Below are 25,661 nucleotides of genomic sequence, written 5' to 3' on the forward strand. Positions count from 1 at the left end.
GATACCAACACACACCACCACGATGTGCCACACCCACAATGCACCATGCAACATAAGAGTGAAAATGGTACAAAGATGCCTTCTTTAAACAAAGGTGAGAAAATCTAACCTTATCTAAAACAAAGCATTTCAAACTTCTCTTAGAATATCACGTCTCAGTCCTTAACTTCAAGGCACTTAGTCCCAGGTCTGCAGAGGTATTTAAGTTCCATTGAAATCAATAAAAAAGAAAAGGAGTACTTGTGGCACCTTAGAGACTAACCAATTTATTTGAGCATGAGCTTTCGTGAGCCACAGCTGTCTGTGGCTGTCTGTCAGCTGTGGCTCACGAAAGCTCATGCTCAAATAAATTGGTTAGTCTCTAAGGTGCCACAAGTACTCCTTTTCTTTTTGCGAATACAGACTAACACGGCTGTTCCTCTGAAACCTGTCATTGAAATCAATGGAATTTCAGAGGCCTAAATGCCTCTGAAGATCTGAGCCTTTAGGATTTGGGCCTGTGACAAAGGAAAGAAAGATTATCCCTCAGGCATAGTGGAGCTGTCTCCTGCCAGAGGAAGCTCATTTGTTCAGGAGACAGTTTTCTCGGTGGTTGATCCGAGACTCTGGACCCAGCTCTGACAGGATCACAAAATCACCTGAACCCTCTTTCTGTTCCACTTGAAAATGACCTTCTAAAACCTGCCTTCACTAATGTAAGCTCATAGGAGGTCATAAAATAAAACCACAAATAACCCTCCATAAAAATCCATATGCACATTTTTCCCAGGGGGAGGGATGGAGAACGAACCACATGTGATGGAAGAAAATTATGCCACTTAATGCATCTCTTTAAGACGCTCTGGTGCCACAGTGATGGGTATAGTATCAGAATTTGTAGGGCAGAGAAGAGGTTAGGAGCTCTTTTCACTAATCGTGCGTGCTTGTGTGTGTGTGCGCGTGTACGTGCATTAAGGTACCTGTAAATAACCTCCCATTTATCCTCCTGGATTTCAGAGGAAAGTCTGGAGTCTGGATTGGGGGTTAGGGCCCTCTCTGGAGTTAGGAATATTTTGTTGCTGGGTTTCTCACTGTTACCACACCCCTGACAGAACATTCACTCTCAGTGCAGTGCCCCATCCTAGAGCCCGCGATACCTGAGAAGTGACATTTTAACATTATTACGTTTTGGTGATTCAGTCTCCATCCTCTCTCCCTGCTGGTCCCCATGGAGCCACCCAACAGATCTCACGAGAGAAACATCAGCCCTGGAACAGATCTTCAAAAAGGGTTTAATAAGAAAAAGCAAAAATTCACAATGAAGAAATGTTAGGAACAAAAAAGCAGGGAAGTTCCAGACTGACTGATCAATGGGAAGTTACAGGGGAAATCACAGCCCCTGTCTCAGTCACACTTACATGTCTTGCATCTAAACCAACTGCAATAAAAAAAGCTGATTGAAGTAGTTCCCAGGCAGGGATTTTCTCTGATACCCCCCATGGGTGAATGAACATTTGGGACAGAAAGAGTCTAATCATACAGCATTTACATCCTCACAGGATATTTGATCTGAACTCAGCCATTCTTATATTGATGTCCCAGAGGTGCCAATATCAACGTCATCATAACCCAGGTCATGAGGAGGTGGGGACAGGGTGCCCCTCTCAGCCCCAGAGGCCCCTTCACTTCTTAGCGAGTGCAGACTCCAGCCTGAAAATAGCAAAGAGGTCACATTATAGTCAATGTATCCATTCTCCACCCCTGTGCACTCACATAACGGGTGGGCAACATACAGTATGGGCTGTGAATCAGCCCCTGCCCCCAGTTCCTCTGAGTGGGCCTCTGACAAGTTTAATCCATTATCTCTCTCTCTGTTCTTCAAAGAAAACATGTGGGAATAGATTCTCTCTGTGCTGAGACCTCCCTGGTGCAGGAGAAGTGTGGGGTTGGCAGTGAGCTGGTGACAACTCCCTGAAAGACCAGTAGGTGCTGCTGTAACTGCTGACAGCTGATATAGTCCCTAAGGGACCACACGCCAGCAGAGACTTCGTGGCTGGAGTAGGGTGGGGGCCCTATCCCAAAGGACATGCCTGAACCTCATAGATCTTGTCTGCCCACACAATGCTTGTTTGCATGTTATTGCCATCAAGACCAAATAAATGCACATTTCAAACCTGATTTCAAACCTGAAGCTGGGCCAGTAACCAACCCCACAGCAGGGCCCTGCTCTTCCCATTTCTATCCAGGGCACTGATACCTGGTTTGGGGAAAGGAACTTTGGCCGTGATCCTCCCAGTGGTCACATGTAACTCTGCTGATTTGGACAGTCCCACTAAAGTCAATGAGACTATTCATATGAGTAGAGTAACAGATGGGGTCTAGTATTTGTAGGATCAGGGACCTTATCTAGGAAATCTTCTCTCTTTCTTGGTTTAAGTCCATTTAACTCTGCTTAGTAAAGGTCAGGGTGGGGATACACCTGGGAGTTTACCAATAACTGTATTTCAGTGCAGTGACAGTGACCTCTAGTGGCCAGTAAAGGCTCTTCCAGGTGAGTAACCACAACAGAGATCCCAATACACAGGCCCAACAATCCCATCTGGAATTTCTATCTCAAACGTGTCTGCTTACAGAGACAGGGAGAGGAGACTCCTCACAACCATCGCTTTGGCCAGGGTCGCTTCCTTGCTGCATAACGCACATTCCCACCTGGAGATTGTTCCTGTGGATCAATCACTGGGAAACATAGACCTTTCCAGCATTGCCAACCCCAAGTGTTCAGAAATGAGTGGTCAGGCCTCAAATATCTTGAGTTTGGCTTACAAATAATGAGATTTAAACATTTTTTTGGTTCATTTCTCAGTTTTGTCTTGTGGTTTCTGAGTCTTTAGGTTAAACTCTAGAAACTGAAACTTTTAGAAAAACAAACATCATGGGGCTAATGAAAAAAATTGTGACAATTGGCAACATTGCATTTTCCCACTCACCAGTCTGATCATCTCTGTTCCTGTCACTGTCCTCATGGGCCCCAGTGACTTCCTGGGCACTCGGTCCAGAAGCAGGGTCATCTTCAGTGTTAGAAACTTCTCTGGCTTCATCATAACCGTCCCATGGGGCACTTCCAGGCAGGGCAGGGACCTCTGAAATAAAGATGGTAATTAATCATAATGAAAAGGGGCTTTCCACTGAATAGAGAAATAAACTAGATGCCTGGTGTGGAGAACAAGGGATTTATGTATATTATTTCTTATGAATGTAATATACACCTCAGTTTACCTGTTTGATATTATCCTGCCAGACTGCTTAGAGTTAAAAGAGTGCAAGGGACTATTTCGTCAGGCCCTGGTGACTGGAAGACATCTAACTTGTCTAAGTAATTTTTTACTTGTACTTTCCCTATTTTAGCCTCTCATCCTACCTCATTTTCACTGGCATTTGCTATGTTAGATGTCCATTTGGAACTAAACTTTTTGGTGAAAACTGAAACAAAAAAGTCATTTAGCACTTCAGCCATTTCCACATTTTCTATTATTGTCCCCCTCCACCCATTGAGTAATGGGCCTACCCTGTCCTTGGTCTTCCTCTTGTTCCTAATATATTTGTATAACATTGTCTTGTTACCCTTTATGTGTCTAGTTAATTTAATCTCATTTTGTGCCTTGGGCTCTCTAATTTTGCCCCTACATACTTGTGTTATTTGAGGGGAGCTGTTTATTGTGGAATGCCCATCTCTGGCTCCAACCAGGCTAGTCTGGTTAATTCTTCCCAGCCCTGAGCTCAGGATCAAAGGGCAGACTAGAAAATGAAGGGGGGTGGAGCAGCAGTAGCCATGGAGTAATGTTTTCAGGAGATGGATTCACTGCTCACCTTGACCGTCTGGAGTCCGGGGAATGTCGCTTAATGCAGGTTCCTCCACATTATCGTAATCCAGCTGAGAACCACCAGGGAAAGCTCCCTCTGGAACAGCAAACAGCACACTCAGCATCTCCTGAACACACCCATTTCCCCAGTAGGTTTTTAGTTCCCCATTAAAGACCTGTTGCCTTGGAGTTTGGGCTGTTTATCATGGAGTTTGTAGGAGAAGTCACAGGGTGAGCCAGGGTCAAAGTCATGGACAGTGTATGAAACAGGAATTTTGCCACCTTTAGTTCCTCATAAATAAGAAGGGCCCAGCCCTGTCCTACTGTATCCAATAGCAACTTTGTCATGCGCTTCAATGGGATCCAGATCTGTGCTGGTGAGGCACTAACCCTGGACATATTGGAAGACAGAAGCTGCCACACCAGACACAACAGTTGTGAATCAAACTGAACTCTAAAAAGACATGCTTTAAAGTCTCTGCTCCTGGGGGAATTCTGTGCTCCTGTGAGCGTGCAGAAAAACACCCCCACAGATTCTCTTTACTTTCTGCAGAAAATGGTTTCTGTGGGGAAGCAATGAGAAACTGCACCAGTGTTCACTCACTTCTCCGCAGCAGAGCTCAGGCTTGTCTCTTCAGCCAGCTGTCAGAGAGGCAAATCACTTTCGGGGGGGGGGGGGGGGTGTCTGGGGATTCCACGGCCGACCAGGGATGTTAGTCCCAGCTGGGTGGCGGGGGGAGGAGGAGGACGGAGATGGAGTTCTACCTCCCTCTCCCCTACATGGAGCAGCTGGAGCTGGGTCAGATCAACCCCCAGAAACTTCCCCTGGCTGCAGAAAACTCTGCACCGTGGTTGGAGGTGGGACTTGGAGGGGAGGGGTCTAGATGTAGGAGATGAAGCTGGGTGGGGTGGGGGGTCCAGGTGTGGGGGGAATGAGGTTCAGTGTGTGTGTTGGGGTATTGGTTGCAGGGGGGATGGGCAGATGAGTGGGATGGGAGGACGGGGGAGCAACTCCCTGTATAGTGACCCCTCCCCCCTGCACCCAGAACCCCCCAACCAAGCCCCTGAAAGCAAATCCACACCCCCCCCAGCCTCACCCCCTGCATCAAGAGCCCCCCCTCACACAGACCTCCCTTCACCCAGAATCCTCCATTGAGCCCCCTCTGCACCCAAATCCCCACCCCCTCTGAGCCTCATCCCCTGCACTGGGAGCCCATTGCTTCTTGTCCTATCCACACCCGGACCCTCATCCCACTGAGCCCCAACCAGTTGCACCTGGACCCCCCCACCCCACCAAGCCCCACTCCCCCATCACCCAGACCCCCGCTCCACTGAGCCCTAACCATCTTCATTGGGACTCCCCTGCAGAGTCCCATTACCCCTACACCCAGAACCCCACACCAAGCCTCTGTGCATCTAGATCGCACTCAGACCCCCCACCAAGCTGCTTGCACCCAGATTGCGCAACACAGAACCCTGATACTCTTGAGGGAACTATGCACCAAAAAAAAAAATAAAAATTTTAAAATTGTGTAAAGTTCATATTTTATTTGTCAAAATAACACAGTAACACAATAACAATATAATCACATGCTTTTCAATTACTTTGGTAATTTATTTCGAAATATTTGTCAGCATATAATTTAAATGGTGTGATTATATTGTGTTACATTGACAAATAAAATATGCAGAATTTTGCAGAATTTTAAAATATTTTGTGCATAATTTTTAATCTTTTGGCGCAGAATTCCCTCAGGAGTAAGTCTCTTGCCTTATAAGGGGCAGAATATGACATGGGCTACATGCTCATGCTGGAGAGGCAGAGGGCTAAGATCATGGGGCACAGATCAGGAACTGTTTAGTGATAGGTGCCAGCTGTTAAATTCAGATTCTTACATGCCAAGTGAATATTTCTCTGCCCTATTCTCTTCAGTTTCTACCCTGGGGGAGGGCACCATGAGCTATGCAGAGAAAGGGTCAGGATTTGATCATACATTTCCATTAAGAGTTTGGACACAAATCTTTGATGTGGAATTTAAATTCCCCACCTAGATGTGGGTGTCTGTCTTTGTATTCACCCCCCTCCCTTGTTACCTTCTTCTGATGCAGAATCTTTTTCCCCCTCACTATCCCCGGTGTAATACCGCAGCTTCGCCACTGAATCATCTGAAAAGGAGACTGGAGAGATGGTAAATGGGATGTTATCACAGTGACAGCAGAGAAATTGGCTGATGGGCAATGCTTCCAGGTCCTGGAGCAGGATTTATGGTCTTGGTATTTTGCTTCTTCTAGAGAAGATGTTGAATTCACAGCAACTGGTGCTGACTTTCCAAGAGAAATATCCATTTTTTTTGTGGGAAATGTGGCTTTGGGGTGGATAAAATCAGACTGGGAAGATGCTGGGAACAGCCATATTGACCTCATGAGGCGAGGGAGGGACTGAGTGAGCGCTTTAACATGGGATCCTCAACTGCTGTGGGTTTCATTTGAATCATTCTCATTAACTGGGGAGCCTGTTTTCATTCACACTCAGGCTGTAAGAATCTGTTTAGAGAGGAATGTTTTTTTCCCTCCTCCTGAATGTTGCTACTTCATGGCCTGGTCCAGCAGAAAATCATGGCTGAGGCTGCTGATCTTCGGAAGGTCCAGACCTCCACAGCCATGGACGTGACTCCCACTTTGTTAAGCAAGATATTTCCCCTCCCCTGCCTTGCTGCCAGAGTAGACCATGTCCCTCCAAGGGTCAAAGCCTGTGGTCTACTCCCGCTCTTAGTAAATAGAAGAATATGGATCTCAGAAGTAGCCTCAAGGAGACACACTGACCATGCTCAGAGAGCCTGACAATGTGCTAAACTAAGAGCAGAATCTTCCCAATTGATTGATATTGAGTCAAAATGGTGTAAACAGACAGGTTGCTGACCCATAACTAGTTACCCTTCAAGGCTATAGGATGTACAGATGGGACCGACTGTCCTCAGAATGGGGCTAGAAGAGTCTGCTTGGGAGGAAACTCATTCGAGTCCAGTAACTGGCAGATATCTCCACAGACTCAGTGCCCGCAGCCATCCAGGACTCACAGGGTGGAAGGCTGCAGATATTTATCTCTGAGTCAAGAGTATTAGGATGGAAAGTGCATTGGAGATTTGCTCCCTGTTAGGAATGACACACAGACCTGAGCGACCGAATATCTGCTTCTTTCTCATCAGGTTATAATCAATCTCTTCATACACGGCCTCAGAGAAAGGGTCCAGGGATCTTCTGGAGTCTGAAAACAAAGGGCAGGGTCCACACAGAGTTAGAAACTAGGGATGGGAAACCCTATGAGATCATCCAGCCCCTCCTCCTGGGCCCAGCGCAGGACTGGTCCCTACAGCACATTCCCACTGCTCTGTCCAATCTAGATTTGAACTTCCCAGATGACAGGGACTATGCCCCTTTGATGTTTGTTCCATTGGGTATTTCACTGTCATTAATTTTATTTTGATATTCAGCCTTTATGGTCCCTTGATAAATTTGTCCTGCAACTCCTAGTACCACCCAAAATCATACCTCTTCCATCCTGGTGCTTACACCTATGGGCAAAACAGTACTTACATATTTATGTACTGCCTAGAGACTATCTGGGGAATAATTAGCTACTATTGTGCAGTGCTTTAACAATGCAAAGTGCTATCTACATAAGGGTTCATCCACACTGCAATCTGGAGGTGTGATTGCAGCACTGCATGAGTAAACACACCTGAGCAAGCAGCTTTCACTGCTAATTGTTATGCCACCTAGGTTTCAGGTACTAGCATGACTGGCTATAGAGCTTCCCTTCCAGAGAGATACTCGCTGCTTGTGTACATCATAAGATCTTTTAATACTCTGACAGATATAGCTGATGATAGCTGAAACAACTTATGTTACACACAGTGCCACCTAGTGTTTGAACAGTATAATACAGTTAAGCATACCTTTAAGTATTCCACTTTAAACCCTGGTCTACACTAGAGGGCAGGATCGATCTAAGTTACACAACTTCAGCTATGTAAATAAGGTAGCTGAAGACGACATACTCAGATTGACTTACCGTGGTGTCTTCACCGCGGTGAGTCAACTGCTGCTGCTCCCCCATCGACTCTGCCTGTGCCTCTCGCGGCAGTGGAGTACAGGAGTTAATGGGAGAGCGCTTGGGAGTTGATTTATCACGTCTAGTCTAGACCCGATAAATTGATCCCTACTGGATCAATCGCTGCCCGCCGATCCGGTGGGTAGTGTAGACATACCCTAAGTTCTACATTCCTACCATTTACAAAATTTAAACTGTCATGCTATCATTGTAGGTCAGTATGAATCAGTCTATTAAGTGTCTCTCAATCGTACTTGTTTTCTAATTACCCGACCCAAGCACATAACAGCATGGTCATCCGGCTGTACATTAGTTGCAATAACTGGCTACAGTTGGCTTGGAATCCTTGAATCTTCTTCTTGTTATGCATCCACCATCTGTAGAGTTTGGTTTGTTGATTGTTGTTTCTGAGGAATAAACTGTAGGTATTGATGGTTTCTGTTGAACTCTCCACTGTTGGTCACAATCACATGTGATTTGGGTACCAAATTATTTTTCTTTGAGACAGCTGGAGTTGTCCATTCTTTTCCTCCACCCAATTTGGCATGAACACAGTCACCAGATTCTAGACTCCACAATTCTCTGAGTAACATCTGTTTTAAGAGTGTTCCTAAGCTCTTTTTGTCTTTTTATCCAATTTGGCTACTCTCTTCATGGCTGAACACTTTGGAGATAGATTCTTTTCTAAAGTTGGAACTGTAGCTCTGAGTTTTCTTCCCATCATGAGTTGTACTGGACCACATCCAACAGCTGCTATCCCCATATTGACTGGGTAAATGCCACCATAGGCTGGGATGCAGAGACAAAGTTTCTTAACACTTTAAATGACTGCTTCTTGGAGCAGCTAGTCCTGGAACCCACAAGGGGAGGGGCACTTTTTTATTTAGCCCTAAGTGGAGCACTGGTCCAAGAGGTGAATATAGCTGGACCGCTTGGTCCATAGTGACCATAATATAATTAAATTAAATATCCCTATGGTGGAGAAAACATCACAGCAGCCCAGCATGGTAGCATTTATTTTCAGAAAGGGGGATTATACAAAAATGAGGAAGTTAGTTAAGCAGAAATTAAAAGGTACGGCACCAAAAGTGAAATCCCTGCAAGCTGCATGGCAACTTTTTAAAGACACCATAATAGAGGCTCAATTTAAATGCATACCCCAAATTAAGAAACAAAGTAAGAGAACCAAAAAAATGCCACCATGGCTAAACAAAGTAAAAGAAGCAGTGAGAGGCGAAAAGGCATCCTTGAGAAAGTAGAAGTTAAATTCTAGTGAGAAAAATAGAAAGGAGCATAAACTCTGCAAGTGAAATGTAAAAATACAAGTAGGCAGGCCAAAAAAGAATGTGAAGAACAGGTAGCCAAAGACTCAAAAAGTAACAGCAACATTTTTTTAAAGTACATCAGAAGCAGGAAGCCTGCTGAACAACCAGTGGGGGCCACTGAACAATTGAGATGCTAGAGGAACACTCAAGGATGATAAGGCCATTGTGGAGAAACTAAATAAATTCTTTGCGTCTGTCTTCATGGCTGAGGATGTGAGGGAGATTCCCAAACCTGAGCCATTCTTTTTAGGTGACAAATCTGAGGAACTGTCCCAGGTTGAGGTGTCATTAGAGGAGGTTTTGGAACAAATTGATAAACTAAACAGTAATAAATCACCAGGACCAGGTAGTATTCACCCAAGAGTTCTAAAGAAACTCAAATGTGAAATTGTGAACTGTTAACAGGGCTATGTAACCGATCATTTAAACCAGCTTCTGCACCAGATGACTAAAGGATAGCTAATGTGAGACCAATTTTTTTGAAAGGCTCCAGAGGTGATCCTGGCAATTACAGGCCTAACTTCAGTACTGGGCAAACTGGTTGAAATGTTAGTAAAGAACAGAATTATCAGACACATAGATGATTTGTTGGGGAAGAGTCAAAATGTGTTTTCTAAAGGGCAATCATGCCTCACGAATCTACTAGAATTCTTTGAGAGCGTCAACAAGCATGTGGACAAGGTGGATTCAGCGGATATAGTGTACTTAGATTTTCAGAAAGCCTTTGACAAGGTCCCTCACCAAAGGCTCATAAGCAAAGTAAGCTGGCATGACATAAGAGGGAAGGTCCTCTCATGGATCGGTAACTGGTTAAAAGAAACGAAACAAAAAGGTAGGAATAAATGGTCAGTTTTCAGAATGGAGAGAGGTAAATAGGGCTGTCCCCAGGGGTCTGTACTGGGACTAGTACTATTCAACATATTCATAAATGATTTGGAAAAAGGGGTAAATGGTGAGGTGGCAAAATTTGAGGAGGATACAAAACTACTCAAGATAGTTAAGTCCAAAGCAGACTGCGAAGAGCTCAAAAAACTGGGTGACTGGGCAACAAAATGGCAGATGAAATTCAATGTTGATAAATGCAAAGTAAGGCACATTGGAAAACATACTCCCCACTATACGTATACAATGATGGGGTCTAAATTAGCTGATAGCACACAAGAAAGATCTTGGATTCATTGTGGATAGTTCTCTGAAAACATCCACCCAATGTGCAGTGGCAGTCAAAAAAGCAAACAGAATTTTAGGAATTATTAAGAAAGGGGTAGATAATAAGACAGAAAATATCATATTGCCTCTATATAAATCCATGGTATCCCCACATCTTGACTACGGTGTGCAGATGCGGTCACCCCATCTCAAAAAGGATATATTGGAATTGGAAAAGGTACAGAAAAGGGTAACAAAAATTATTATGGCTACGGAACAGCTGCCATATGAAGAGATATTAATAAGACTGGGACTTTTCAGCTTGGAAAAGAGATAACTAAGTGGGAGATATGATTGAGGTCTATAAAATCATGACTGGTGTGGACAAAGTAAATAAGGAAGTGTTACTTAGTTCTTCTCATAACTCAAGAACTTGGGGTCATCAAATGAAGTTTATAGGCAACAGGTTTAAAACAAACAAAGGGAAGTATTTCTTCACACAACTCACAGTCAACCTGTGGAACTCTTTGCCAGAGGATTTTGTGAAGGCCGAGTCTATAACAGGGTTCAAAAAAGAACTAGATAAATTCCATGGGCAGGGATGGTGTCCCTAGCCTCTGTTTGCCAGAGGCTGGGAGTGCGCATCAGGGGATTGATCACTTGGTTGCCTGTTCCGTTCATTCCCTCTGGGGCACCTGGCATTGGACACTGTTGGAAGACAGGATACTGGACTAGATGGACCTTTGGTTGATCCATTATAGCCATTCTTATGTTCTTATGGCACAAAATTGTCACCAGTTTCTAGACACAGTAGTTCTCTTACTGAGTGACAACTGTTGTAAAAGTGTTCTTAAGCTCTTTTTTTACTTTTTTAATCCAATTGGCTATGCTGTTCACGTCTGGCCACTTTGGAGATAGATTCCTTTCTAAACTTGAAACAGTAGTTCTGAGTTGTCTGAGTTGTTCTGGACCACATCCAGTAGCTGCTATTTATGCTGATCTATAACTCAGAAGAGCAAGGAATGGCTCTTCCTATTGCAGGATTTTTTGGCTGTCTGTACAGCTCTTTCAGCCTCTGTATTTGCTTGTGGGTAATGTGGACTGCTAGTAATATGATCATACTCATATTTTGTTTAGAATGACATTTTCCTGAAGTGAATTGTGGTCCATTGTTTATCACTAGTTGTTCTGGAATACCGAAATAAACAAAAGTGAATTGTAGTTTTTCGATAACACTGTGAAATGTTTTGTCTTTCAAGTACATTATTTCTACATACTGGGAAAAATAGTCCACTACAATCAAGGAATGATGTCCTCTGAATTTGCATAAACCTGCAGCTAGCTTCTTCCAAGTTCTGTCTGATATTTGTACACGGTATAGTTCAGCATTGTCTCCTGAGTTTATTTCTACTGGATCGCCTTTCAAAAATCCAGTATCAACAAATCCTTTGTGAAGCTCTTCCACCTTTCTCACTAGGCCCATCATGGCTGCCACACGGAGGCGGAGATGGTTGTTGACCTTTGATACTTTGATCACATGCACTCTGAATGCAAAGCTTTTGTATTGGTAAGTTGTTTCTGTGGTAAACTGTCCCATGCAATCAGAATGCCTCCAAGGCTAGTCAGAGCTGTGTCAGGTTACTTCAGCTCTGGGATGGGCTGAAGGTTATTTTAAGTTCCTTCTGAGATGACTGTGGCATTTGCTCTTGAGTCAATTTTAAAGTCAACAGCCTTTCTCTGAATATTCAGTATCACTCTCCAGACAGGCTCCATATCTTCACACATGATTAGGGCCCTACCAAATTCAAGGTCTATTTTGATAAATTTCATGGCCACAGGGTTTTCAAATTGGTCAATTTCTCATTTTCAGCTGTTTACATCTGAAATTTTATGGTGTTGTAATCATGGGGGACCGAACCCAAAAGATACCTTGAAGTGGGTCTGATCTCCCTTGCTCCCCCCAGCCCCAGAGCTGCCATGCAAGGGAAGGACAAGTCCTGTCCCTTCCCAGCCTAGCATGGACTTGCAGCTAGGAGTCCCCCGATTGGGGCACTTTCAGGAGCAGGGGGATATTGGACCCACCTCTACAAGACTCCTCCAGCTGCAGGAACCTCCAGAACTGGAGCTTCCTGCAGTAGGAGGAGACACTCCGAGGTGGGTCTGATCTCCCCCTGAGAGAGAGAGAGCAGATGTGCAGGGGAAGGACAAGTCGTCTCCCTCCCAGCCCAGCGAGGGTGCTGGGGTGCTCTCAGCTGCAAGGGGGAGATCAGATTTCATGGGGAAAGGTTTATTTCACGGTCTGTGACACATTTTTCACAGCCGTGAAATTGGTAGGGCCCTACACATTATAGATCTCAGAAACAATGGCTCTTGATTGTAATACGAATCAACTCCCTGACTACTTTGATGCAGCAAACAACAGCAAAATGTGCATGTTTTGTGCATTTATTATACCCTGAGCCTTTGGGTGGACATTCCTCATCTCTTGGGATATGAATTTGTCCTTATCTCATGCATTTAGGCTATAAGGCTTTTGTAATTGCTTAGATTTCAACCTTCTTAGCCTGGGAGTTCTGTCTCCTTACCTAAGCAGTCTTATGGTAATTACTTGCATTTATTAACAGCTTCTAAGCTAGTTTCTTGTTTTTCAAGTTTGGCAAGTTGCTCTGGGTTTTGCTGTCTAATCAACTCAGACTGCTTTTCTTTTTGAATAGCAGTGTGTAGGGTGAAGTCTGTTTTTAATTGTAGCTGCTATGAAAGATTTTTATCTGTTAACCCAATAACCACTACTAGCCTGTCTCTGATATTTTCATATTTTGCTGTTCCAAAATCACAGTTTTCAGCCAATGCATGCAGAGCTCTAATAAACCATTCAACATTTTCCCCTAGTCCTTGAATTCTCTGGTGAAAACATGCACTTTCATAAACCACATTTCTCTGAGGTATAAAGTATGCATTAAACTTATCCAAAACCCTTTCATGGTTGTCTTCATGGCTGTCTTGATTAAAATCATAGGATTTAAAGTTATGCTCTGCCTGCTTCCTCATAGCATAAATTAAAGAGTATACTTGTATACCTTCAGTTTCCTTACAGAATTTTGTAGCAATTTGAAATCTTGCAAAATGCTACTTCTCATCTGTCCACTGTGAAGGTTTATCTAAGCTGAAGTTGTCTGGGGCAATGAAGAGAGGGATATTGATGAGATCCTGCAACCTCTGTTCTTTTTTTTTCTGTCTGCAACTTTTGTTGCTGTTCCTTCTGCATGTAACTTCTGTTGCTGTTTTCCATCTGTTCTTGTTCTACTCTGGAACTGCTGAACTTTGGACACCATGTCATGTACACCCTTTACAAGTAGGTGGCAGGGCTGCTATTAGCTGGTCAGGCTTCTGTACCACTGATGGACCGGCTATAGAGCTTCCTTCCTAGATAGATTCACGCCAGATGTGTTCTCTATAAGATCCCTTTAATTCTCTTCATGGTATGGCTGAGGTTAGTTTAAATAAATTGCGACACACAGCGCCACCTTGTAGCCGAACAGTATAATACAGTTTAGCCTTCCATTACACTGCTAATGCCCCTCTCCTCAGCTATAGCTCCGCCTGCTATTGCAGAGGCATTTCACACCGTGACACCAAGCAGGACCCACCTCTGCGCTCTGCCCTGGCACTTCGCACCTGCGCCCCCAGGATGATTAAGACCAGACAGAGCAGGGCCCCCAGGATAATGCAGATGACCACGGGCACCGTGACTCTCCCACTGTCGGTCGGAGGGCGGCGCGGGGGAGCTGGATGGAAATGAACATGCAACAGAGAGAGATTATCATGAGAGTCAGGGGGGGCCCCAGGGAGCTCCCCAGTCACTCATTGCATGGCTCATGAGACCAGGGTAACGGGCTGGGACACAGTCTGTGTGCCATGGGGGCAGCTCACAGACTGCTGTTTAAATCATGGGCTCTGCCCTGTCAGCTGGAATCCTGCCCAGCACCCGGGTATCATTCACCCATAGATTTCACAGGCCGTGGAAAGGAACTCCTTTCCTCAGGCTGCAGCTTGCAGTTCCTCCTCTGTGACCCAGCACCAGGTAAATTTAACCCTTGATAAGGAAGGGGATAGATGTTTTACCTGTTCTAGTCAGTGAATCTGTCGTCTCTGTCACACCTGTAAAGGAAAAGGGAGGAGAGTTAGAGTCTGGAGTGAGGGGGAGGTGACGTGTTTGTTACCAGGAGAATGGGCCCTCTGAGAGTCCCTGGGGGTCTCCAGCTGTGACCTGTTCTGATTCCCAGAAACTCCTGCACAGGAGCATAGGGCCTGTATGATAGAGATTTTGGGCCCAACTTAAGTCCCCTGTGCTGAGAACACTAGTAACAAACCAGCACATTGGGACTTATGATGGATACAAGGGCTATGTGGGCTGATGCCTTAGCCAATCTTACCCAACAAAGATTCCACCTCACAGAATCCATGATGCTCCTGCACACAGGAGATGGGAGGGCCTGCCCTGTGACCAAGGCGGGGAGGCAGTTGTATCCATCCCTTCTGCGAAAATTACAGCATGAAGCAGAACCATCTCCTGTCACTCACCTGAACAATTAACAGCAGCATCTTCCTTATGATCACAGTTACTCTCACCCCAGGGCTTGGCAGGACAGTCCCAGAGAGATGACTCTGTCCCTCTGCAATTCAACTTCTCCACCCAGATGGGACCAGTCCCCTCACCGAATGCAGCCTCGCCCAGGGCAGATACAGCAGATCCACAGCCCAGTTGTTCACACACAACTTTAGCATCTGCCATGTCCCAGGAGTCATCACAAACTGTTCCCCAGGAGCCACGGTACCAAACCTCCACTCTCCCTGAGCATCTGTCCTCTCCTCCCACGACACGTAACTTCTCCTGATCTGGAAATGCAGAAACCTCACATGTTACTGGGACAGCTGGGAAAGTCCTTCGGGACCAAGAGTGAGACAGTGAGAAGCAGAGATACCTGTACAGCTTGTAGAGTTCGGGCATTCGCTAAACAGGGTCTGAGGTGTTTTTTCTTTTATTCCTATGGATAGAAAATTATGACATGAACAGACTGAGAAGTGTGTGGGATGTAGGAGAGAGTAGGGTTATCGGTATATTAAACCTCTAAATTACAGCAATTTCATAAGCTTAAATCTAAATCCCCAGGAGGAGGTAGTGGGAAAGCTGGTCGACACAGAGAACAAAGAGATAGCAAGAATATTAGGCAAGTGCTTAGGGAAATGCAGCAAAGTACGGAATGACTGCTGACTAGAGGGTCCCTCAGCCAGAACCCAGAGTAGAGCCGGGGCTCAGATTCCCTAACCAGCCACTGGGGAAGTGGCACCATAGGAAGACTGGCTAAGCCTGTTTGGGAGAAGAGACTCCCCTCGCCCAGAAGTGCAAACCACAATAGTGACCTAGCTGGAGGGCTGAGTCACAAAGAGACCACAGCGGCTCCTGGATCAAGAGAGCAGCTGCAGACAGAGAGACAAGATGGAGGGATGGTTTGCAACCATGGGGAGAGGCGCTGACCTGGCAAGCAGGACAACCAGGAGGAGGCACCATATTGTGGTGAATAGAGCACCCCCATCATACCTACACACAGACACACTTTTGGGGAATTCTGATCCTGACCCAGATTTCACAGGCAGAGTTTCAGGAATCAGCACCTGAAGCAGAGCAGTCTCCAGGCAGCCTAACAAGTGCAGCTGGCCTGTAGTGGGTTGCCTGATTGGTGGGAAGGGTCTGCAGCGCAGCTCTTGAATCCAGCAGCCACAGTAGCCATTCAGCGACTGCTCAAAGCATTTCCCACAGCTGCAATACCTTGTGCTCCTGCCTTGTTCCCAGCCTTGCTCTTGCTCTCACTGCAGACTTATCCCGGCCTTGCCTTGCTCCAGGTAACCCAGTCCTGACTCTCACCTCTGATTCCTGACTTCTGACTTTGGCTCTGACCCTTGGCTCCGAGTTCCGACTACCAGCTCCTGCTCTACCCATTGTACCTGACTCCTGCTCCAACCACTCACCACAACCGCCTATGTCCTGGTCACTGACACTGGGCCCATCTCTGATTCTTTAGCCCCAAAGGATAACCACAGAGATTACCGAATGATGCTAGCTAATAGGAGGCATTTGTGAGCTCTCACTAGGTGATTACACTGTGTACCACACAGCTTGTATAAATAACTAATTCCCCAGTTTGTTTTCCATGGGCCTCATTCTCATTCCTAGAATGGACAATGAAAATATGTCTGTGTCACTGCTGAGAATGTAAAACTGTCTATTCTGAAAAGTAATCACACACTTTCAATGAATTAAACACGTAGAGGGTGCATGTGTGCGTGCGTGCAGACAGTTTCAAAATTACCACTGCAAGAAATATGGGTCTCTTCTGCTCGGTTATCACAGGATTGCTGTTTCCACAGGCCTGACGGGCACTGCCAAAGGGACCTGTGCTGCTCACTGCATGAAACATGGTCCAGCCACGTGGGACCAGAACCTGCTCCATATGCCAAGTCTCTTGCAAGCTGCCCTCCATCCCCACAGTTCAGCTGTTTGCAGACAATTGCTGGGGTGACTCCAGACATCTGATTGGAGCAAACACTGCCCCACGTCCCATTGTAGAAAACCTCCAGTCGCCCAGCACAGTCACTGTCGCTCACCAGCCTCAAATCCGTGAATTCTAGAAGGAAATGCACAAAAAGGGAATTTAAATAATCTGTTTCTGAAAAGAACTGGGGTGTAAAGAGTGAAATCCCAGAGATTCCTAACAATCCTGTGCATTATTTTGCAGATTCAAGTGCCAGAAACAATCACTCCAAGAATCAGAAACTCTTCTGGACACCACAAGCCCATTAGAAATAGAATGATCCCCTCTTGAAAGGCACCATTTCCCAGCAGTTACACACACAGATGCCTGCAATACAGCAGTGACTGCCCTCTCACCACTAGAGAAATGCTTTGATATTTCCAATACCCCTGGGTGGGAACCGATGGGAAATGGTGACTTTTTAATCATGATCCCTGTAGGTTGGGAGGAGAGACAGCAAGGGAGAGTCTCAATCATTCTCAGCTCTCTCCTCAAATATCTTCCCCCTCCATTAAATAGCCTGGTAACCAGGTTCACAAGAGCATTCCCAGACCAGACCTGAACAGAGAATTCCCGCATCCTCTTTGTGTCTGCAGTTGTGCTGGCCCCAGCCTCTGGAAGGACATGCCCAGAGATCAGATTCATTCCCAGAGCAGTTCACATCATCCAGCCAGATCTGCCCGGATCCTTCCCCATAATGAGCAGAGACAGTTGCATTGATGGCATGTCCACATCCCAGTTGTTTGCAAATGACATTGGAGTCTGACAGATCCCAGGCATCATCACAGACCGTCCCCCAGCTGCCACTGTAATAAATCTCCACTCTCCCAGCACAGCGACCTGCCCCATTCACCAGTCTGATCCGCCTGCTTCCTGCAAGGATGAATCCCAGTTGTTAACATGCAATATAATAATAGCTGAACAGCTTCCAGGCAAATTAATGATGATAGTGTAATGGCTGAGATACTGAAATACATTTAAAAATCTGTCTTTGCAAGAAACACAGAAAAGAAAAGAAGCCTGTAATGTAAGGAAATGAGGAAGATTTTTACAGAGCAGTTTTGATAAACACCAAGTGAGTGTAAGGGCCTAATTCTGAACTCTTTACTCATCTGAGTAACCCTTATAGGTATGGACTTACCAAATTCAGGGTCTATTTTGGTCAATTACATGGTCATAGGATTTTAAAAATCATAAATTTCATTATTTCAGCTATTTAAATCTGAAATTTCACAGTGCTGTAATTACAGGGGTCCTGACCCAAAAAGGAGTTGGGGCGGGGAGGGGGGGGGTTTGCAAGTACTGCTACCCTTACTTTTGCACTGCTGCTGGCGGCAGCGCTGCCTTCAGAGCTGGGCAGCTGAAGAACGGCGGCTGCTGGCCGGGAGCCCAGCTCTGAAGGCAGAGCCGCCGCCAGCAGCAGCGCAGAAGTAAGGATGGCATGGTGTGGTTTTGCCACCCTTATTTCTGCGCTGCTGCCTGCAGAGCTGAGCCCTCAGTCAGCAGCCACTCTCCAGCCACCCAGCTTTGAAGGCAGCAGCACAGAAGTAATGGTGGCCTGGTCTGGTATTGCCAGTCTTACTTCTGCACTGCTGCTGGTGGGGTGCTGCCTTCAGAGCTGGGCACACGGCCAACAGCTGCTGCTCTGGGGCTGCCCAGCTCTGACGGCAGCACAGAAATAAGGGGAGCGATACCACCCTCCCCCCCAAAATAACCTTGAGACCCCCCTGCAACTCCCTTTTGGTTCAGGACCCCCAATTTGAAAAACGCTGGTCTCCCCCATGAAAGCTGTATAGTATTGGGTAAACACACACAAAAGACCAGATTTTACAGGGGGAGACCAGATTTCACAATCCGTGACACGTTTTTCATAGCTGTGAATTTGGTAGGGCCTATCTTATGGGACTCATCACATGGGTAAGAGGTACTAGTGAAACTAAGGGTATGCAGAATCACCCCTTACTGGAAAGTTTGAATATTTTCAAACTGCTCTTAAAGGATAAGCATCAAGTTGTTCAAGGAATTATTAGGCAATAAATTTAACAAAAAACAAATAGTCTTTTAAATTGTTATAGAATTGGGGAGACACCAGAGGATTAAAAAAAAGCAGACATCGTAACAATTTATTTCAGAAATACAGGGAAAGAAAGGCAATTGGAGGCACGAGTCTACAATAAAGTCCCCGACACTTAGGGCCCAAATCTACCCTGCTGAAATCAACTGTGAAGTCCCCACTGACACAATTGGAGCAGGAATGGACCCTTAATGTGCCATAGTTACCCTGCAGTTGGAATGGGCATGAAAAATGATTTCAGTGCAGTAACATACAGTACATGATATAGGGATATGTTACTTGAAGGATACCAGGGATACCAGTGGTATGGTCCTATGTTTACTTTTATTGTGGAGTCTTTAAATAATATACCATCAAAAATAATAATAGAATTCTCTTGTACAATTGTCATCTACAACCAAGAACAATGAAAAAATCCCATCACAGATTCCTTTTTTCCCCTTTTAAATGAAGGAAAATTGCACAGTTATAAGATTAGGACTTAACAATGTCACATTATAACAGCAACTTTGATGTACTTCCTAAGTGACAGGCTTAGATCCACAAAGGTACATAGATACCTAACTGCCTCTTTATAAATACATAATGTATAAATCGTTACGTATTTATTGAAGCAGGGAATTGAGTCTCCCCCATTCCAGGCAAGTGCCCTGGCCACCAGGCTAGAGTCACTCTCTTGCTTTTTCTCTGATTCAGTGACCAATTATTTGTACAAAGTGGAACATTTCCAACAGGAGAGACCCACCCCAGCATACTCTATAGTCTATCGTAACTAGAGCACTCACCTGTGTTCATGTCCCTGCTCCAAATCAGGAAGAGCAGGGATTTGAACATGGATTTCCCACATTGAGTGCTTTCCCACCAGTTGAGTGCTTTAACCACTGGGTTATGGATAAAATTGGGAGATGAGAGCGCTGACCTGACTTACATGAGTGAGTTCGTGGTTGAGAGTCCTGAGCAAAGATGGGTGCCTATCTCTGACCTGTGTGTCAGGTGCCTAAGGCTTAGATCAATGGCAGTTAGGCATCTAAATAACTCTGTGTATCTAGGCCCTACTCCTTTCCTTGGCATCTCACAGCTGGCAAATTTAGGTGGCTCCCTGTTCAGCTTTCTGGCTTCTGAGGTGTCTAACTCTCCCCATGCATTGTACGGGAAGCTGGGCGCGTGACTCATGGCTGAGGATCTCATTGGGTAGAAAGACACCTAGGAGTCAGACCTTGCAACGCCCAAGTCCTTTGGGGATCTAGCCCAGAGCTACTATCCATGGCAGCCTTGGTCAAAACAGGTTGCATATGACTTCCTTTTCTTACTATTGTTTTCTGATTCAAGACAGCATGTTTTTTTAAGACTTTAACATAAAGAAGCCACTAGATACACTAGAACTGCTCGGGAGATTCATTCTTTATTCCCCACAAAATATTTAGATGACTATGAATATTTTTTTCTTTTCTGCAACTAAATTTAGATTTTTCAAACAAAAATCTGAACATTTTCAATGAAATCAGACATTCTGTGAAAATCAGTAATCTTATTGTGAAGATTTTTCATCAAAATTTTTTTATTAGCTCCAATACATAAAAATATACAACAGAGAGACAGGACTGGGGGAGCTCGCTGCATTTTATTAAACCTATAATGTGGCTATGCTTTTTCTGTATATAATATGATATTTTTACTATAAATCGGCGAAAGTTTGAACCTCAGATCCACATCGCTTCAAGGACTGCTGCGATCACAGCACAGGTGGGGTGGAGGCAGGCCCTGGGGTGCGTTATGTTCCCATTGAACAAGGACAGGATATTTATAAGATTTTCACACAGTCACCTGAGCAAACGACACCAACATCCTCAGCAATTCCTGCCTGGGCTGTCTCAGACGTGGAGATGTCACAGAGAGTCAGACGAGTCTCATTTCCTGCACACTGCACCCTTCTCAGCCCCACGGGGCCCCTTCCTCGCTGAGACTTAGCGGGGTTATAAGCTTTCTCAGCAACTCCGCACTGGAGCTGTCTGCACACCACGCTGGCATCGTCCATGTCCCACTGGTCATCCAACACTCTGCCCCACACACCATGGAAGGAAATCTCAACTCTGCCATCACACCGGCTCTCTCCATTCAACAGCCTGAGCGACTCAGAACGACCTGGGCTCGGAGAGATAGCAAATACACTGAATAAAACTCCCCGCTGGTACTGCATTATAAATAATGCACAGGTGTGTTGTGAAACACAGTTGTCTGTGGCAAGTGGAAGGTAACCCTCACTGCTATGCAGTGATACAGGGAACAACCTATCTCAAGGGCTCCATTTATCTCTCTACTCAGAAATGCAGGGGGTGATGGTGGGAAAGGCTTCCCGAGCTCTGAGGCCATATCTTGTGAGGAGCTGGGCCCCTTCTGTACAATGCAGAGTGCTCTCACTTCTCTCTGGAGTTAATGTGAGTAGAAGGTGCTCAGGAACACCTGGCAGATCAGGTCCCTGGTTATCAAAGTGCCCAGTGCAAAAGGCCCCCATGCCCACACAATGCACTGATATCGGCAGCACTGTGAGATAGCTGTGATTTACAACAGGAGTCTGGGTATTGGCCTATGTCACTGCTACAATTCCCAGATCCAGCACTGCCAGGACATGTGATTCCTTTAAAGAAAGCCCTGCCCTGTTTTCACTGTTCAATGTACATTGGTGAACTGTGATCACTGCATCAACTCCAAACTCATAAGCAGCTGTCAAGGTTCCTTCCCCACTCTGAACTCTATTCTTACCAGCTTAGGTTAAAACGTCCCCAAGGTACAAACTTTCCCTTGTCCTTGAACCGTATGCCGCCACCACCAAGTGTGTTAAACAAAGAATAGGGAAAGAGCCCACTTGGAGACATCTTCCCCCAAAATATCCTCTCAAGCCCTACACCCCCTTTCCTGGGGAAGGCTTGATAAGAATCCTCACCAAATTGTACAGGTGAACACAGATCCAAGCCCTTGGATCTTAAGAACAATGAAAAATCAATCAGGTTCTTAAAAGAAGAATTTTAATTAAAGAAAAGGTAAAAGAATCACCTCTGTAAAATCAGAATGGTAAATGCCTTACAGGGTAATCAGATTAAAAACACAGAGAAACCCTCTAGGCAAGACCTTAAGTTACAAAAAGACACAAAAACAGGAATATACATTCCATCCAGCACAGCTTATTTTATCAGCCATTAAACAAAAGGAAATTGAATGCATTTCTAGCTAGATTACTTACTAACTTTACAGGAGTTGGAAGGCTGCATTCCTGATCTGTTCCTGGCAAAAGCATCACACAGACAGCCCAAACCCTTTGTTCCCCCCATCTCCAGATTTGAAAAAATCTTGTCCCCTCATTGGCCATTTTGGGTCAGGTGCCAGCAGGGTTACCTTAGCTTCTTAACCCTTTACAGGTGAAAGGGTTGTGCCTCTGGCCAGGAGGGATTTTACAGCACTGTATACAGAAAGGTGGTTACCCTTCCCTTTATATTTATGACAGGAGCTAACACAATAAAGGCTTTTCTGCACCTGGCAGGCCAGGTCTGCAACTCTCAACTCTAGCTATTGGCTTGGCTGGAGATGATGCTTGGAGGGGTGAGTGACCTCTGGGCAATGGGGAAAAATGTCCCATTTTTCCTAAACATATATGTATACATATATATTTCATTTGAAAAGTTTGTTCACTGTGAGCACATAAAGTTGTTGAAGTTCCTTGTGGGAGAAGCCAAAACCCTTTCAGGTGTTTACTGCCATTGGAGATTTTTTTTATACAGTGTATATGGCACCTTGCATTTCAAAGGAGCCAATGTGCTCCCAAAACATGATTTGTAAGCCAGTTAAAACTTCCTAAATAAATATATATATATATATATATATATATATATATATATATATATATATATATATATATATATATATATACACACAGGTCAGTAGTGATTCATAGCTCAGGATTGGCTTAAAGTTGCACATAAGACAGGGAGTCAACTACTCTTTTCTATTAAAGTTACATAGAATCATAGAATATTAGGGTTGGAAGAGACCTCAGGAGGTCACCTACTGCAAACCCCTGCTCAAAACAGGGCCAACATCAACTAAATCATCCTATCCAAGGCTTTGTCAAGCCAGGCCTTAAAAACCTCCACCACCTTCCAAGGTTACCCATTCCAGTGCTTCACCACTCTCCTAGTGAAATAGTGTTTCCTAATATCCAACCTAGACCTCCCCCACTGCAACTTGAGACCATTGCTTCTTGTTCTGTCATCTGCCTCCACTGAGAACAGCCGAGCTCCATCCTCTTTGGAACCCCCCTTCAGGTAGTTGAAGGCTGCTATCAAATCCCGTCTCACTCTTCTCTTCTGCAGACTAAATCTTCTCTTCTGCAGACTAAGTTACGTATGGTCTGATTCTCCCACTAAGGCTCCTTTATACTGAGTAGCTGGGGTTAGTGAGAACTGGACCCAGTCAGTGTACTCTCCCCTCACTTACAGCACAGAATCTCTGGGTCAATGTGACCCACATGCTTTGCACTGCAGCATTTGACTTTTTTTCTCCATCAGGAAGGGAGAGACGCATTGGGGAGGGGACATGGATTGTAGCTGGATACTCTGCGCCTCTGTTACATTGTGGGCAATCAACCTGGCAGGTCACACCCTAGTCACCCTCTGAGGGCTGAGCCAATAGAGTGTAGGAGAAGAGTTATAAATAGCGGAATTAAAGGGCTTGTCCTCACTTGAAAGGTTACAGCGGCACAGCTGCACTGCTGCAACTATACCTCTGTAGTCCTTCAGTGTAGACACTACCTAGGCCAACAGCAGGGGTTCTCCCATTGCTGTAGTTAATCCACTTTCCCAAGACACAGTAGCTAGCTTTATGGAAGAATTCTTTTGTCAACCTAGTGCTCTCTTTACCAAGGGTTAGGTCGGCTTAACCTATGTAAGATTTTTCACACCCCTGAGAGATGTAGCTTGGTCAACCTTATTTTTTGGTATCAAATGCAGCCCTGTGGACTCAGCAGCTGATAGATGAAGGACTGAGAGATCTGTCTGCTGTGAGAGCTGTTTCCAATCCCTGTACCACATTGAATACAGGCTACAGATTTCTGTTTCACCAGCAACTGAGAGCCAGTGAGCTCTTAATCCAAGGGCTGGAACTCTGCTAGCTGCTGAGATCCCTAGACTGATTGGTTGCTGACCAAGTTCTGAAGTGTTTGAAACGACGGAGGTGCTGCCATTTGTCAAACTCAGAAGAATCCAGGTGACACACACACCATGTTATGACTGCACTGCGAAGCCTGAGAAATCACCTCTGAGAGAAGATCAGTGAGGAATGTGTTTGGATGTGTGGGCTGAAGTACAGAACATGATGATAAGTTGAAACCTTATATTTGAAGGTTTGTACCAGAAACAAAAGGGGGGAAGGCTGTACAAGGAAAACCAGTAGACTTACTGTCTAATAGATTTTTTTTTAAGTTATTCATAGTACTCCAAATACTATTTACAATATTTTCGGTGGGCATTAAATGTTTGGTTTACTAAGGCCATGTCCGTACTACAGGTGCTACAGTGACACAGCTACAGCATGCCACCTGTGACGCTGTATCACCGCACTGCGGATGCTTCTTGGAGTGACAGAAGGGGTTTTACTATTGCTGTGGGTAATCCGCCTCTCTGAGAGGTGCTAGCTTGGTCAATGGAAGAATTCTTCTATTACTGTCTACACTGGGGGTTAGGTTGACACAGCTACAATGCTCAGGGATGTGAAGCCTATGGATCCTATTGATTAAGGCTGGTCAGTGCCTAAATCCTTTTAGAAAATGAGAGTTAGGCTCCTAAATCAGTGCAGCAATGCCTAAATACCTTTAAAAATCTTGGCCTATGCCACTCTGGGTAGCCCTCAGATAACTTGCCATCTATCAGCCACTGTCGTTCTCCGATGTGTCATGAGGAAGTTTTTGAAGTTGGATGAGGGAAAATCTTTGGAGAAGCCTGCAGGAAAAAGGACCCCTGCAGTGTTTGTGTTGCATTGTAGAGGAGGATCTTCATCAAAGCACCAGCTGCTCTCACTAAGAGCAGGATCTTTGTGAAAGTTCCCAGCTGGTTCAGGAGCTAAGCTCTGGAGCCATCTGAACACTTTCCTGAAAACTGGGATCTTTGGCAAAGAAAGGACTATTTCTATGAAGTGTTGTGAGGAATTAAAGATTTATCAATCTACACACCCACTGAGCAAGCTCTGTAGGTGAGGGCTGCAGCCCACCAGCATACAACCCGGGATGGGCAATGGAGGGCATTTTGGCCAGGAACACGAGGGCAAACACCTACTTTCCCAGAGTGAAGTGGGATTGTAATGGCCCCACAGTTTGGATGAGATCTCTGCGTATAAGTTGCTTCTGCAACACCAACCTCAACCTGATGAAGGGCTGAGTCAGCCCTGCTGGGACTGAGGGAATCTGTGAATCACAAACCCCAGGTTTATAGAACAGAGCCATTCTCTTTGGTTCACTCTAGTGTAGAGGTAGGATCCACCTCGCCACCCCTCACTGCACCTGGAGGTTCTCTGATCTGGGGAACCTAA

General features: G+C 45.2%; 1 protein-coding gene across 1 annotated transcript in view; it reads right to left on the reverse strand.

Moving 5' to 3' along the window:
- Positions 1 to 1,253: 1,253 nt before the first annotated feature.
- LOC125623278 (scavenger receptor cysteine-rich type 1 protein M130) overlaps positions 1,254 to 25,661 on the reverse strand; it is a 62,860-nt gene continuing 38,452 nt past the window's right edge. Inside the window, exons 8-19 of the mRNA XM_048822320.2 lie at positions 20,913 to 21,230; positions 17,573 to 17,887; positions 16,793 to 17,107; positions 15,407 to 15,469; positions 15,006 to 15,320; positions 14,547 to 14,582; positions 14,072 to 14,209; positions 7,012 to 7,104; positions 5,934 to 6,017; positions 3,847 to 3,936; positions 2,967 to 3,119; positions 1,254 to 1,689 (exon numbers count right to left, since the gene is read on the reverse strand). Coding sequence (XP_048678277.2) covers positions 1,565 to 1,689; positions 2,967 to 3,119; positions 3,847 to 3,936; positions 5,934 to 6,017; positions 7,012 to 7,104; positions 14,072 to 14,209; positions 14,547 to 14,582; positions 15,006 to 15,320; positions 15,407 to 15,469; positions 16,793 to 17,107; positions 17,573 to 17,887; positions 20,913 to 21,230 — 2,045 coding nt within the window. The 3' untranslated portion in view covers positions 1,254 to 1,564. The remainder of the gene's footprint in view (positions 1,690 to 2,966; positions 3,120 to 3,846; positions 3,937 to 5,933; positions 6,018 to 7,011; positions 7,105 to 14,071; positions 14,210 to 14,546; positions 14,583 to 15,005; positions 15,321 to 15,406; positions 15,470 to 16,792; positions 17,108 to 17,572; positions 17,888 to 20,912; positions 21,231 to 25,661) is intronic.

Source organism: Caretta caretta, chromosome 1, assembly GCF_965140235.1.
Source record: "Caretta caretta isolate rCarCar2 chromosome 1, rCarCar1.hap1, whole genome shotgun sequence".
NCBI lineage: Eukaryota > Metazoa > Chordata > Testudines > Cheloniidae > Caretta > Caretta caretta.